General features: G+C 38.2%; 1 protein-coding gene across 1 annotated transcript in view; it reads right to left on the bottom strand.

Annotated features, from left to right (window-relative positions):
* MAML3 (mastermind like transcriptional coactivator 3) overlaps positions 1-13,820 on the bottom strand; it is a 122,452-nt gene extending 108,632 nt beyond the window's left edge. Inside the window, exon 1 of the mRNA XM_063310505.1 lies at positions 12,289-13,820. Within this exon, the coding sequence (XP_063166575.1) occupies positions 12,289-12,975 (687 nt within the window). The 5' untranslated portion in view covers positions 12,976-13,820. The remainder of the gene's footprint in view (positions 1-12,288) is intronic.
* Positions 13,821-14,774: the final 954 nt, after the last annotated feature.

The following is a 14,774-nucleotide window of genomic DNA, read 5'->3' as shown; positions in this document are numbered from 1 at the left end:
CCCTGCAAGCTGGGTGCTCACTTTACCGACTTGGGAAGGATGGAAGGCTGAGTCGACCTGAGCCGGCTACTCGAGAATCCAATTCCACTGGGATCGAACTCGAGTTGTGGGGAGAGTTTTGGTTGCAATACTGCCACCTATCACTCTGTACCACACGAGGCTACTTACTAGAGTAGCATTCCCCAATTTGGCATCCCGCAATACTCAATCATCATGTTGAATCAATCACATCTAGGTTGGGAAGGCTCTATTTAATTAAAAAAAAAACCTTATCAAAATGTCTAAGAAACCCTAAGACAATCTTTTGAGTAACCCAACACAGGATTACATTGCACATCATCTCCAGATTCTATATGTATATCAAAAATCCCACCAGTCAGAAAGTTGTATGAGCTGAGCATAAAACAGATCACAGCAAGCAAATAATGGAATTTAACAAAATGTCCTGGTGCTAATGGTGAATGGCTTACTAGCTGACAGCAAAATATATACATACTTCATTGCAATAGGATGTGTTTTCCAAGTCATTGTTGAATTTTCTACAATGTAGAACTTTTTCAGTATATGACCTGGACACAAGGATTCTCAAACTCTGTGGGATCTGATGCATGTCATCAAAGGTGTTCTGTTTGCTTAATATTCAAGGACAGCACATCTAGTGAACATTACACTAGGGCTAAGGGTGCTGTCAGCTGTTGGAAGAAACAAGGCCAAATGATAATTTCAATTAAATGAAATCACTGTCCTTTAGAGGAACTGCTTATCATAAAAGTTATTGCCTGGTGCATGTACGATTCAGGCACTACCTAGCATACCAAGGAACTACACTGTAAAAGGAATTCAGCAAAACTGTAAGATACATTAAATTATGTTAGAAAGTATATATCCAGTTCCAAAATCTGGACAATTCACCTATAATTATAAAGCGACCTCCCTTATAATTATACATGATTGGCAGAGGTGACAAAAGTGAAAGGATGGCACACACATTAATGCAAGATATCAAGTTTTCACAGACTCTTCAAAAGGACATTTGATATATCAGATATTGTACAAAGACAAGATTAAATGGCTGCCTCAAACACTGATTGTGGGACTTCAAATGACATGTTCTCTTTAACTGCTTGTAGATAGCAGGTATGCTTGGATAAAAGAATAAATATTGTAGGTAGCACACATTTTTCTATAGTAACATTTATTTTTTTACTTTGGTACATTACATACTGTACACAAACCATTTCTAATTATGGTTATTTACCAAACGTAAAACTATCTGTGCAGTATTGTATATCATTAGTAAAGGTAAAGGTTTCCCTTGACGTAAAGTCCAGTCGAATCCGACTCTAGGGGGCGGTGCTCATCTCCGTTTCTAAGCCTTGGAGCCGGTGTTGTCATAGACACTTCCGGGTCATGTGGCCAGCATGACTCGGAACGCCGTTACCTTCCCGCCGAAGCGGTACCTATTGATCTACTCACATTTGCATGTTTTCGAACTGCTAGGTGAGCAGGAGCTGGGACGAGCAACGGGAGCTCACCCCGCCACGCGGTTTCGAACCGCCGACCTTCCGATCGGCAGCTCAGCGGTTTAACCCACAGCGCCACCGCGTCCCTTTATTGTATATCATTAACCCAATGCTTAACCTTCCTCTCTACAACTGCAGACTGCTTTTAGCCCACAGATATTCTCTGCCAGTTAAATCCTTACAAGTGAGGATATGGAATTTCACAGGACCATGAGGAAGGGTGAAAGAATTATTTATAGGAAGAGTAGGTGGCAAGGAAAATTTAAACATCCTCTCATTAGGAACTATAATCAAGCAAACCCCTCACTTCTCCTGCAGAACCCTGTGGCAAATTAACACTTTACTTTTTCCAGCAGAAGGCAGTGCTGAGCTCTTTCAAGGTTGGTTTGTTTTCCTGTGATTTTCTGGCCCAGTTTGCAAACTAACCCAGCTGGGGGTTCCTCTCAGTGAGACAGATAAGTGTGTGTACAGCTCTTCTACAATGCCCAGAACTAATACGGCCTCATTCCTTCCCTCGTGTGTTTTACCCATTCAGAGAAAGCAATACTTTTTCAGCAGAGCTTTGGGGGTCTTATTACTGCTAGTGTATATCTACTTTACAGCTGCTGATCTTGAGATGCCACTAGGCTGTTGCCAGTTTTAATTGTGTTATTTTTGTTGTTATTGTTCTAATATTATGTTACCAACAGAAAGATAATATAAACCAAACTAAGCACCTAACACCCCTTGTATATATGGTAACAGCAATAATTTTTCATATTCTTTTGTCAAACAGGCAGGATGTGTCATAAACAATCATCATTCCCTTCTATTTGATTAAAAAAAAAACATTTCAACTTGCAGGTTGCTCATAGTTCATATTCTTATCTCTTTTGACAGTCTGATCCCAAATTTTCCAACAAACGCTAGAAACAGAGAAAACTAGCTGAGTTGAACTGCTGATTCATCTAATCAAATATTATCGCAATGCTTGGCAACATACTTCTTTTCACCATATATACTTTTTCCAAGAGTTTGGACCTGGTATCTTTTGCATTGAAAGAAGATGCTCCATCACTGTGTGCCCTCTTCCATGTTTTCCATAACAGTTCTAGGAGATCCCCTTGCTTTTGTTATTTTATTGCAGTTTGTCAAAAAAAGTGGCATACTCACCTTTAGCCTTTCTAAAAAACCAGTGATAAGCTTTAGAAGTTTCCCCTTTACAATCAACTATAGAATTTGTCAAAGATAGTAGTGCTTTGACTCTAGTAGGCAAGTCAGAGTTCCAGTTATCATGCAACCAACAAATGAATTCATAGATTTCTACAAATATTCCATCAAAAGGAAATTCCTTCAACAGGGTATAGGGAGGAACTCAAGTTATAAACTACAGCATACTGCCTATTCATTCTTGTCTTGCTTCTCTGAAAGCTTCAATAAGGAACAGCAATAAAATTACCCCCAAACCATACATAATGCTGTCAAAAATAGGACAAAACCATTTTCTCCCACCTTGTACCAATTATAGGTTTTTTACAGCTTTTTTCCTAGAATAGCTTTCAGCTTGGCATCTTGCTTGCCCGTTCATTTTTGCCTCAAGTTTAGAGCCAGATTGGGTGGTTGTCTCCTAATCTGTCACCAATTCACATCCACCTATATTATCTACCCTATCCATGTATTTCCCAATTTCCATTTTGGGATTTTTGGATTATCTTTATCATATGAGGTCTCTATTCAGCTGAAGATTTTGGGAATCAGTTCTATATAAACATGTGCCCTGATTCTTATTCATTGCTCAAACCCCTCCCCTTTTTTCTGCCTCCTAGCCTGCTGTGCTGAACTGAAGTAGGCTGACCATAAACCCCCTTTTTAAAATGAAAAGCTGAAGACTCTTCTACTCAGTCTTTTCAACTTCTGCAAGGTCGCTCCCTGAATATCCCTTACAACTACTGTGCCTGAAGAATTAAAATAGAATGTACACTTCCAAGCCATGAGAAATTTTAGCACAGTAGCCCTATCTTTCATCAGAATGAGGCAGCCGCCTTAGGCAGCAGATGCCGAGAGATGAAGACCAGATGGAATTCCTTTTTGCTCAGAGGGCCTAGGTAAATTCAAATGTTACGTGGTTCTGAAAATGTACCATGTACTGAAAATGTACTGTTACTACAGAATGAGCAAAGTTTGTTATGTGTTTCAATGCATATCCTACAAGAAATTATTAGCACAGAAATGTGGACATGAAATCTATTGCCTGCATTCTGAAGAAAAATTCGTATGCCATTTCCCCCACTTGTCTTTTTAACTTGGCCTTTAACCTAGCCTATGTATAGAATCATCTACTGAATCACAGAAGGCAAATCACATCAACACTTGAAAATTGCTTTAAGGATCTAGAGAAGATCCCCATGATGGTGTAGCAATATTTTTTTTTTATGGTAAGAATATTAAAAATATTGAAAACAAATTGAAAATAATGACAAATCAGAGACACATCTAGGCTTTCATGCATAGAGCTAAAAGCCATAGCGTTTTTTTCCTGATTCATACAGTAGTGTATTTTACTAGGCCTTATTTTAATCTTATTCTTGAACTCCATCCCAGCTCAGCCGGATTTTGCCCCGGATATTTAATTGGAGCACGCATTGCAATCTCGATATGGTATGATTTCTGACTACAGTTGATTCATGACCAAATTCACCACTCTAATCTTATGAGGTTTCAGAGTCATGGTTGAACATAGCAAGATAACTGTTTGAAACTGGAAGTACTGCATTCTAAGGTCACCGAATGGAATAAACTGGCAGCAGGTTGAAATACTTTCTTACAATACAGTATATATAGGCAATCCTTGACTTATGTCCACAATAGGGACCAGCAAAGCCATTGTTAAGCGGTGTGGTCATTAAGTGAGACATCACATGACCACACCTGATTTTACAACATTTTTTGCAGGGTCATTAAATGAATCACGCAGTTCCCCATTGATTTTGCTTGTTGGAAGCCAGCTGGGAAGGTTGCAAATAGCAATCACATGACCCTGGGATGCTGCAACTGTCTTAAATACATGCCGGTTGCCAAGCGCCCAAATTCTGATCACGTGATTGTGGGAACACTGTGATCATTGTAAGTGTGAGGACCAGTCATAACTCACTTCGTAACTTCGTTGTAACTTTGAACGGTCACTAAACGAATGGTCATAAGTCAAGGAATACCTTTAACTTACAGATTTCACTACAGGATGGGATGATGGATCAGCATATGTAAATGGCTTAAAAAACAGGTTCAAATAAATTAATGGAAGATAATTATCAGTAGATATTAACCATCATAATTAAAATGAAACTTCCATTGTCAGAGGAGTATGCTTCTGATTAGGAGATTTGCAGACAAAGAATAGGAAAAAGATATTCCTTCATACCCTGATTATAGGTCAGCCAGAGAAATATGACCATTAATGGAGAAAACAAATTAAATTTTAATCCAATTTTCTTTGGTTTAGTTATGTCCATCTAAATCCCTGAAGCAAGCTTGAGTATTTATTTCTCCAGAGCCATGGTAAATTAACCAAAGTTTAATTCTATGGAAATGAGTATGGGGACAGAAAAACCTATATTTTCATATCAATAGCAAAAGAAAAAGAAATTCTGTCCTAGATCTGGGAAAAGTTCCTTTCAGGTAGAAATAAAAGCATTTAGTTGCATTTTAGAAACTATGCAAATATGTAAATCCCTGCTTCTTATCCAAATATGCAGAACAAATACTGTAAATGAATTACACATATTTGTGATGTAAAATAAAAATGCTACAAAATAGCTACTCATTGGATTCTTGTTATTTCTTCTACTACTCTCCCACATACTTCTAATTTCAAATAAGGCAACTGCAGTTTCTGTAGTCTTTAGAGTAGCAGCATTCTCATAACCACATGAGATTAAATACATTGTTTCATTATATTTTTCTTCACCCATAGAGAATTTTATTTTGCTTCTATCTCTCTCTTCTCTTTCTTACACTCATGGACTCTTGACAATATTCTCTATTCTCACTTTCAGTTTTCTCACCCAAGATCTATTCTATTGCATCCATTTTTCTTGCACATTTACACTGAAGAAATCAAACGTTTTACCATTACTTCCCTCCCCCAGAGGTAAAGTTAGTGACTTTCAATCAGACAGATTTCTTACAGTTATAGTAAGATTAAAAATCATCTAACTCATGACAACACACAAAAAACATTTTTAACCAAGAAGTTTGTGACAGTTTTCAACACAAGTCAGAAATGTCTTGAAATGTAAATCCACTTTGTGTGAATAAGGTTTTTCTTATACAAATCACTCTTGCAATATACTTTTCTCAGCTCAATTTTTTAAAAATATTAGATTTATATTCTACTTCTCTTCAAGCTGGTGTGCATGGCATTCCATCCTCTATTTTTTTCCCACAATAACAATTTATGTTCATGAGCAAAGCCATAAGAAGACATAAGATACAATATTACTTCTACAGCTTCCTTCACCGATAGAAAAAAAGACAATTCACCCACAATTCAAATTCTAAAATTGTATTTGGACCAGATGTTTTCAGTTTGAAATCAAAATACCAGCATCGCATACTCTATTTTGCACAACATGTGTTGAATCAGGCCAGTTAAAAAAGTAATTAATGCACTCACATAACATACTAAGCTGGGTTAGTTTTTATTGTGCGAATATGTGCACTTCACTATTTGTTATCTAGTGCATTTGTTAATTTAGGAGTGAATGCATTTTGTAAGCTTAGGAAAATAGGGTAATTCACTAAGGAAGTTAAATGTTTAGTCTTATTCTAGCCAGGGCCGCAACTGGGGGGGGGGGACAACCGGGGCATGTGTCCCGGGCACCGTGCTGGGGGGGCGCCAAAATGAGCGCTGGGGGGTGCCAAAATGGGCGTGGAATCCATGTTTGCCCCGGGTGACACAGACTCTGATTGCGGCCCTGATTCTAGCCAAACTGCCTCTGCTACTAGACATTCACTGCTCTCTCCTATTTTAATACTGAACCTTGTTTTGCCCTGAATTTGATTTATTTTATAGCTCATTAGTTATGCTTTCTTCCTTCAAGTGAACCTAAACCAAGGAAAATTTACTAAGTTATTTCTTAACTATGTTTGTAATTTCACTCATCCACTCTAGTTCCTTTTTAATTGCATTTCCATACAAATTCCATTATAACACCTGGAAGTCACACACAATTGCCATTGTATTGATTCAGGGCCTTTACTCTTCTAAAGAAGAACATCTGTATGTTACATGCAGGAAATGTTAGAATATTAATTCATGTTCACTGCTAAAGATTGGGGGACAAAATAACTTATGGTAAGATATTATATCTGTATAAAATGCACTTATATCTGTATTGGAGAAGGTCAGAAGTCACTTTCTTTTTCGGCTTTCTATCTAGTTCTGCACTTTTATAGTTTTTCTTTTTTCTTTAGTTCTGTACTCTGTCTTACCTATACTCTATATTTTGTATTTTAGCTATACTTGGAAAATCAATAAAGTTCTTTAAAAAAAAATAAAAGATTGGGGGACAAAATGTGGTCCAGGTGCTTTCAAACAGAGGATTCCTAGCTCTCACAATCAAAAAGGAACATGCAAGTAGCTATTCCACCTTTTACTTGTAATAGATTTGGTAGAAAAGGATAGGAAGGATACAAATTATATCTGGATTCCTGTATTCAGAAACTTCCATGATAAAGTAGGAAAATTCTGCAATGAAACCCTTAACCTGTTCTGCATTTTCAGTGTGAGATATCAGAGAAGATAAACTGGACCACAAGCAAAAGAAGATTTGATAGCTGTATTCATAGGGCTCTGCAGTTTAGAAGTTGAATTCTCTGAAGGAAGCACATATCTGGAATCAAAAAGGTTAATTACATCAATGGTATACAGTTATGGTAGCTCTGACCTACAGTGTGATTACAGCACTATTCTACTAGTGACAATGTGTACTCTACTGTAATGGGGAGGAGGAATAGATGGTGTGCTCCATTTTCCTCTGTGTTTTCCTGTATAAAACAGCTTCTCTTCTGTATTCTCGTACATAGCTTGGTAGAGCCTTAGATTCCTAAATCAAGCTCTGAACTTCCTCCCTTCCTCCCTCCCACCTCTGCTCTTTCTCCGTTGTTTTCTTCAGATGCAGCCTAGCTCAAGAGTGTGATATCTTTCTTGTAGAAGTACTTCGCTAATTCCAAGGACAGCCACCTGTGGCAGGGAGGATATTGCTGCTACCGTCTTATATAAACTTTTGCTAGATGATAAGCAAGAATTTTGAACAATAAGGATGCTTAATTGCAATAGAATGCTATAAAAATGTTGAAAGCCCTCCAAGGGATGAACTTCAGTACAGTTATATGATGCCTAGGAAATGTGCTAAATTCTAGTCTGTATAAGCTAGAGCAGTGTTTCTCAACCTCAGTAATTTTAAGATGTGTGGACTTCAGCTCCAAGGATGCTGGCTCAGGAATTCTGGGAACTGAAGTACACACATCTTAAACTTGCTGAGGTTGAGAAACTGATCTAGAGAACATTGCTGTTTCCTTTCATGAGTGTTCCCAACAGCTGAAAGAATGTGTTTGTCTATTTGGCACTTACATTCTTCTATTGAATGTTGTCATGTGTGGGTTTTGTTTTTGTTTTTTGCCTTGCCTTGCCTGTGGATAGTTCCTCTCAGTATCATACTTCGTTATAAATTTATTCTTCTGCTTTGCTCTGTTCAATAAATCCTTTAAGCTTCTACCTCATTTGTGTGTTCATCACCCTCAAATCCATAGACCTACCACCCACACTTTATTCTGGCAAGACACAATAATAATGGACAGTACATAACTCAAGGAATATTCAATAGCAGTATGTATGTATCTTATATGGGTTATATTTCTTACAGAATTGGTAGCAGATATTTGGCAAAGCAACAGTACTTGCTTTAGGCTTTTAAGCTAAGAAATGAGTCATGACTACTGCACTCCAGAGAAATTGTACTCAGTAGGAGATTATACAAATTCCACTGGCTGTTGGGCATGCAGGAATTCTGCAGATTTGCTAGTTTTTCTCCCTAGACCACCAATTTAACACTCTGCCAGTTGTCTAATTACTCCTATTCATGTTGAGCTATATGGATTTCTCTCCAGCCACACACACCTTTCTTTTTTTAGTATAATTAATGAAGCTCATCAAAGCCTGGAAAACAAGCTGGAGCATCAACTGCACTCTGGCATATAACATGAAGGTTATGAGCTACTAATCTCTCTGCAGGATGTTCATGTAGCCAACATATTTACAAAAAGATTCAAGTGCCACGTTGCAACAGTTAGATTAGAAATAAATAGGGAAAGCTGCTTATACAATTTTGTATGGTCTGATTAAACCCTGAATATCTATTAATAGTCTTATACAAGAGTTCCTAACCCGTCTTCATAATTTCCCTTGTTTATTTCTACATACAGAAACTGTTTGTTTATTTTGTTCTCTCTGCACTGATATTTTTTCCAGAATCTCATGACTTTCTCCTTCAAACAAATCCATACAGGATTCTTTCTTCCTCTCTTTTCACACTCACACTTCAGCCTCATAAAGAAAAAAAAAACAGAAGCAGGAATATAAAGGTAAGAACAATCATGTTGTGTGGACTTTCACACTTTCCTTTTATGGATGGTAAAATATTTTTCTCAGAGTGCCATGTGGAATGCTACAAAATCAACAGAGCCCATCTTGTTTATGGGAACAGATACAAGTTAAAATCTGATACATGAAGTACTGTACATATAGCAACTTTCCTCCACAAATAAGTCTCCCTGTTCTTCCTCCAATACATCTGCACAACTGTCACATTATTGAAGCTAGATTGGGGTAGTACTAAGGGAGACTCTGGTACACTGGTTTTACAGCAGCTTGCCCCAACCCAGTACTATTCATATATGTAGAAACTTGGGAGTCCCCCAGAATTCTTGGTCAGCAGAGTCAATAGAAGGAAATTCTGGAAGTGTAATTACTGCTCACCTAGAAAGCAACAATTGGAGTAGGTTTTTCTACTGGAATAATTTTTCATCTGGCAGCCCTTAAATATCTCCAGAACAAAAATATATTATGGAAACACAAATTAGAGAGGAACATAAAACACCTAAGAAAGATACTAAGTGTGCAATGATATTGTCCCATGTCAAAAACAATTCCAAAAAGAAGCCCATCCATCATCATCATCATCATCATCATCATCATCATCATCATCCCAAGCAAAGAAACTCTTGCCATCCTTGATTCCCTTTATTTGCTGAGGCAGGGAAAAAGCCAAAAGGGGAAGGTCAGAACTCTGTGATTTTATGTTATCAGAAGATCTTTTCCCATCATTGTGAAGAACAATTATTCCTGACTGCTTGGGAGGTCAATCAACAAATATTTTTCAGGAAAGCAGCAAGAGAAAGAAGGGGAAATACATTCCAGATGGAAGGCTACTCTTTTACCTTTCCCACCTAAGTCATTTTTTTATCTCTAAATTGGCCTACTGGGACTGCAAAGATCTTTCTATATACAGTAGAACGATTAGTTTTCTATTCCTGCTTAGGTCATTCGAAGGTTAAAAGATACAGGGTTTTATTAGGTACAGGTATGGCTTTTCTTGATACCATGGTGTGTGTGTGTGTTTACACACACACACACACACACACACAAACAACACTTGACAGTGCAAAGGGCCTATTGAGGGCATGGCCTATTGTTGGCTGTAGAGTGGTGACTGGAATGGGACTGCCAGCAACAGTATTTTTGAGTCTCCTGCTCTCCAAATACGTTAGGGAAGAAGATGACAAGATTTGCAATGGTGCCCTGACAGTACATTTCACTATACTTGCTGGGAATTCTAAGAGCAATCCCAATATATCTGAAAGGCAAAAGGTTGGAGAAGGCTGGTTTGGAAGATGAGTAGGGGAAAATAACTGTTGGGGAATTAGCAGGAGACTAAAACAGGTGAAAGTTTTGCTGTTTTATAGTGCATTCACTCCACATGGACCATTATTAAATTCAGGAAGAAGGGATCAGGTATTTTAAATCAGAGACATAAAGCTTACCCCCCTTTTTGATATAATAAAAAGAAAAAGCTAGATAATGAGATCCCCACATATTTCAGTCCACATTTAAATAAGTATTTCATGTATTAGATTTTTCTACAAATGAACAAATACTATTATTCTCTGTAATCGTGATCTCTGATGAGGTGGACTGTAACAGCTTTGCCAATCTAGTGCCATCCAGAAAACTGGGACAATTGCTCCATAAATTCACAGCCAGGATCTGGAGAGTATCAGGTTGCAGAAGGCTGGACTGAACCTATTCAGTTACAATTGCTATTAAGTTACAATATTAATAATGGATGGAGTTAGTTTCTGTTCTGGTAACCCCACATGTCTTCTATAAACTAAATGATGTGTTTTTTATCTTCTGAACTTACCATGAAAAAAGAATGGTTCTGTTAAAATGACAATAGTTTCCACTTGCTTGCAAAGAATAAACACTATTGCCACAGTTACACAGTACTAGTTATGTGATACAAAATATTAACTTGCTCAAGAGAACTTGTTGCTCTGGAAATTAATTGGTTTAATGAAAGCTCTTCGTGCTAAAACTTCTGACATGTCTTAAGCAACTTAAGTTGCACGTTTCTCTCAAAAGGTAAGTAACTAAGTCAAACACATCTCATTTGTATATATGAACTGATCAATTGAAAGGCCGATCATTACAGACAATTTCTGAATTCTAGTCATATCAGCTCCTACTTGAAAAACCAGTTTATTTCATTGGTGATTATCTAAAGTGTTTTTAAAGCACCCACTTTCAAAGTATTTTTAAAGGTGTCAGAATCAAACTGAACAGGTCAGAGTCTTTTGTAAAAAACAGCCTAAAAACCATGTCAAACACATTTAGGCAACCATATTTCAATGTACAATTTGCTATATTCTATGGCTAAATTGCACTATAATCCCTTAGTTGCTGCTGTTAACCATTTTTAATGTAATAATAATAATAATAATAAAAACACAGACCAAGTCCAATCCATCTCTCCCTCTCTCCCTCTCTCTTAATTAAAGATCTTCTGGATGACCTGGAGTTACTTGGTAGAAGTCTGTTCAAGCTCAGAGATCTCACAATCAGAAAGGCACTGGCAATATATGGTTTTCTCAGACTATAACAAGCTATATATTCTGAACCAGAAACACAGCAAATGCCATATCAGAATTCACATTATCAAAATATATTACACTGCATAGAATTTTCTTGTACTGTAATTATGGCAGGATATTTGTGGCCATCATTTGCATCTGTCAGCAAAAACTGAAGTTCATATATACATATAATACATTAGCCTCATAGCTAATTCTATGTCATGAATTAGGTAGCTATTTCATCTATTATATAAATTTAACCTCATGTTAATTTTATATGGTAGTTCACAATGTGTCACAGTCAAACTATGTAAGAAATCTTGTAATTTTTGCGGATGAACTAGACCAGAGATGAGCATTCAAAACTATTGTCACTACACACTTAGATTCCCTGACACAAACAAGACTAACTCAGAAGAAGGTTGAGTTTGAAGCTACTAGAAAATTATATGTTCACAGAAACAAATGCTCCTTTTAAAAAAAGGCAGGGCAAATACACAGAGAAGGTTGTTCATAGCAGTACACTAGTTTCTGTTGAATTATTCTGGTAATTCACATGAGCCGTTCACAGAGAACGTTCTCTGTCTGCACTTACCTGACCAAGAGATGGAAGTGTTCCATAAGCTACTGGCTGATTCATCATTCCTTTCTGCTTCAAAATGAGCATGCGCTTCTGCTCCTCACTCAAATGCGTCATTTGAGCCTGAATTTGGGGTTGTTGGGGAAGCTGCTGCTGCTGCTGCTGCTGCATATATGGCATCATGGGACTCTTGTTGGAATTGGACATTGGTGGAGTCATTCTCTGACTCAAGTCAGCATTGAAATGAGACAGAGGTTTAGTGTTGCCATAAGAAAGCATATTGGTTTGTTTGCTCAAAGAGTTCGAACCCAGATTATTTGGCTGCTGACTAATCATATTGATATGGTTTTGAGGGAGGTAGTTATTCACTGTAGTCTTTTGTGGATTGCTTGCCGTGGGAGGCACTGCAGGATTTTGGTTGTTAAAGGCTTGGGGGTACATCATCGGGCTATTTGGTTTTTCTGTACTGAAAGGTCCTCCATAAGGACTAGATGGAGGCCCCACTGGGGACCAACTAGACGCTTGGTTTGGATGCTGCGGCTGCTGCTGCTGCTGCTGCTGCTGCTTCTGCTGCATGAGCTTAGCCCGCTGCTGTTGCTGTGCTGCCATCTGTTTCAGCTGCTCAGCTGGAGACAAGTCAGTGCTAGGCACAGTCACTTGGCTAGGCCCTGGGCCTGCTGGGGTCACTGCTGCTGGGTTCATGTGGAAACTATTGCCTGGTCGTGACTGAGTTTGGCCTGGGGGATGTGCTTGGTTGGGAGTCTGAGGGGACTGAACCACACAGTTTGCTGGTGAACTGTCCAGGGCTGGAGCAGGAGGAGCATTAGAGACTGAAGGCAGGCTAGAAGTAGTAGGGATATTTGAAAATGGAGGACCTGACGATGAAGGTCTTACCTGGGGAGAACCTGTTGGTATGTGAGCAAATGGAGAGTGACATGGATCACTTTTCACACTGGCAGTCTCCTGAATCTCAGTGGCTGGTCTAGGAAATTCAGGTTCCTTTTTCTCTTCAAAGTCTTCATTGAACAAATCTTGTATATCATCTTCTGGAACAGTGTTGGCCAGCTCATCTATTAACTCCTGCCACTCCTGATCATTCAGGTTAATGTCTGAAAAGAGTTTATTCTGATTGGAAAGGGATGTGTCAGAATTGTCAGTGCAGTTGGGATCATCCAAGGGCTCTTGTTTCAGTTCCTTGCTGCTGCTACTGTTGTTGTGCAGGAGGTTAAAACTATCTTCAAGCTCAGTGCATCCATTGATTGGGAGTTTTAGGTCCGAAAGTCCACCATTTTTACCTAAGTCTTCCAGGGTACCAGCATGGGTTCCACTGTTTTGCAGGGGCAAAGATGGCTTTATGTCAAGATGGTGAAGAGGAGAAATAGAAGGCAAAGGCAAACTGTTTGGCAAACTACTGACTCTCTCAATTCCAGGTACATCTTTCCGTATCCGCTTGTTAGTTGGGGAGAAGCTACTGTCACAGACACCATTCTGCTGTTCTCCATTGAGGGGTGAGCGTGCTCCTTCTAATTTCCTCTTCACTGTCTCTTGAAGCTTGAAGAGAAAAAAACAAAAATAATTAATTAAAGTCTTGTCCATTTCTGCCTTTTATAAACCAACATAACTAAATGCACGAAGTTTTACTAATTTATTCTGATTCATGAAGATTAGCTTGTTTTAAAACATTCTGGGTGGATTCAAAATTGCTTCTACATGAATAAAAGGTTTCCTTCTGTTTGCATATGGAATGAACATCCAATAAAAGAAAGCACTGGAATAAGGAAACTGTGTAGCAATTTTGGCCAATTCTTCTTCTTCCTATACCCTTCATCTACACTACCTCTCATATTATTTTGAGAATTCTACTATTATCAACAGCTGGCCTTAACAGGCACAAGAGGCTGTATAAGGAAAGAAAAAAAATAAAACTTGTTACCCTGCCTCCTTCATTCATAATGGAGCGAACCCTACTGATGACATGTGGGATCTAACCAATCTCTCTTCATACTGAAAGGAGAGCCCATTCTCTTCTGATTCTAGTTTTGATGGTAGAATAATTTAGCCACTGCTCACTGAATAGTGTGCACACCCATTTTTGTTTTGCTTTTTCTCACATTCTGTTTCTGGCCAAACAGCCTGTCTGGGTTTTTATACTGCTTTCAGACTTATACATTTAAAAGCAATGATATGTAGTATCACTAGAGATGTTACTGGGCAATAAAATATACCTATAGGTAAACAGTGCTCTGTCATTGTTTCTTAGCACCTTATGAGTAATATTATGAGTCTTGATCAGCCACATGTTTCAACAGAACCACTCAGCAGTAGTAATGTAGAAAAGCCTTCAGCTGTAGTCAGAGGTTATTTGCAACACCAAAGTATCCCTGATATTTTCTCGTGCACTATATACTGTTTACTGCTTCTTATCTAGGAAAAAGGCAGGAGCAAGGATTGCAAAGATACTGAAGTGAAGGGAAAATACAAGAATTTAGTAAAAGCAGCTG

This window comes from Candoia aspera, chromosome 8 (genome assembly GCF_035149785.1).
Source record: "Candoia aspera isolate rCanAsp1 chromosome 8, rCanAsp1.hap2, whole genome shotgun sequence".
In the NCBI taxonomy this organism is placed as follows: domain Eukaryota; kingdom Metazoa; phylum Chordata; class Lepidosauria; order Squamata; family Boidae; genus Candoia; species Candoia aspera.
Note: the sequence above shows the minus strand (reverse complement) of the source record. Positions and strands in the feature narration are given on the sequence as shown.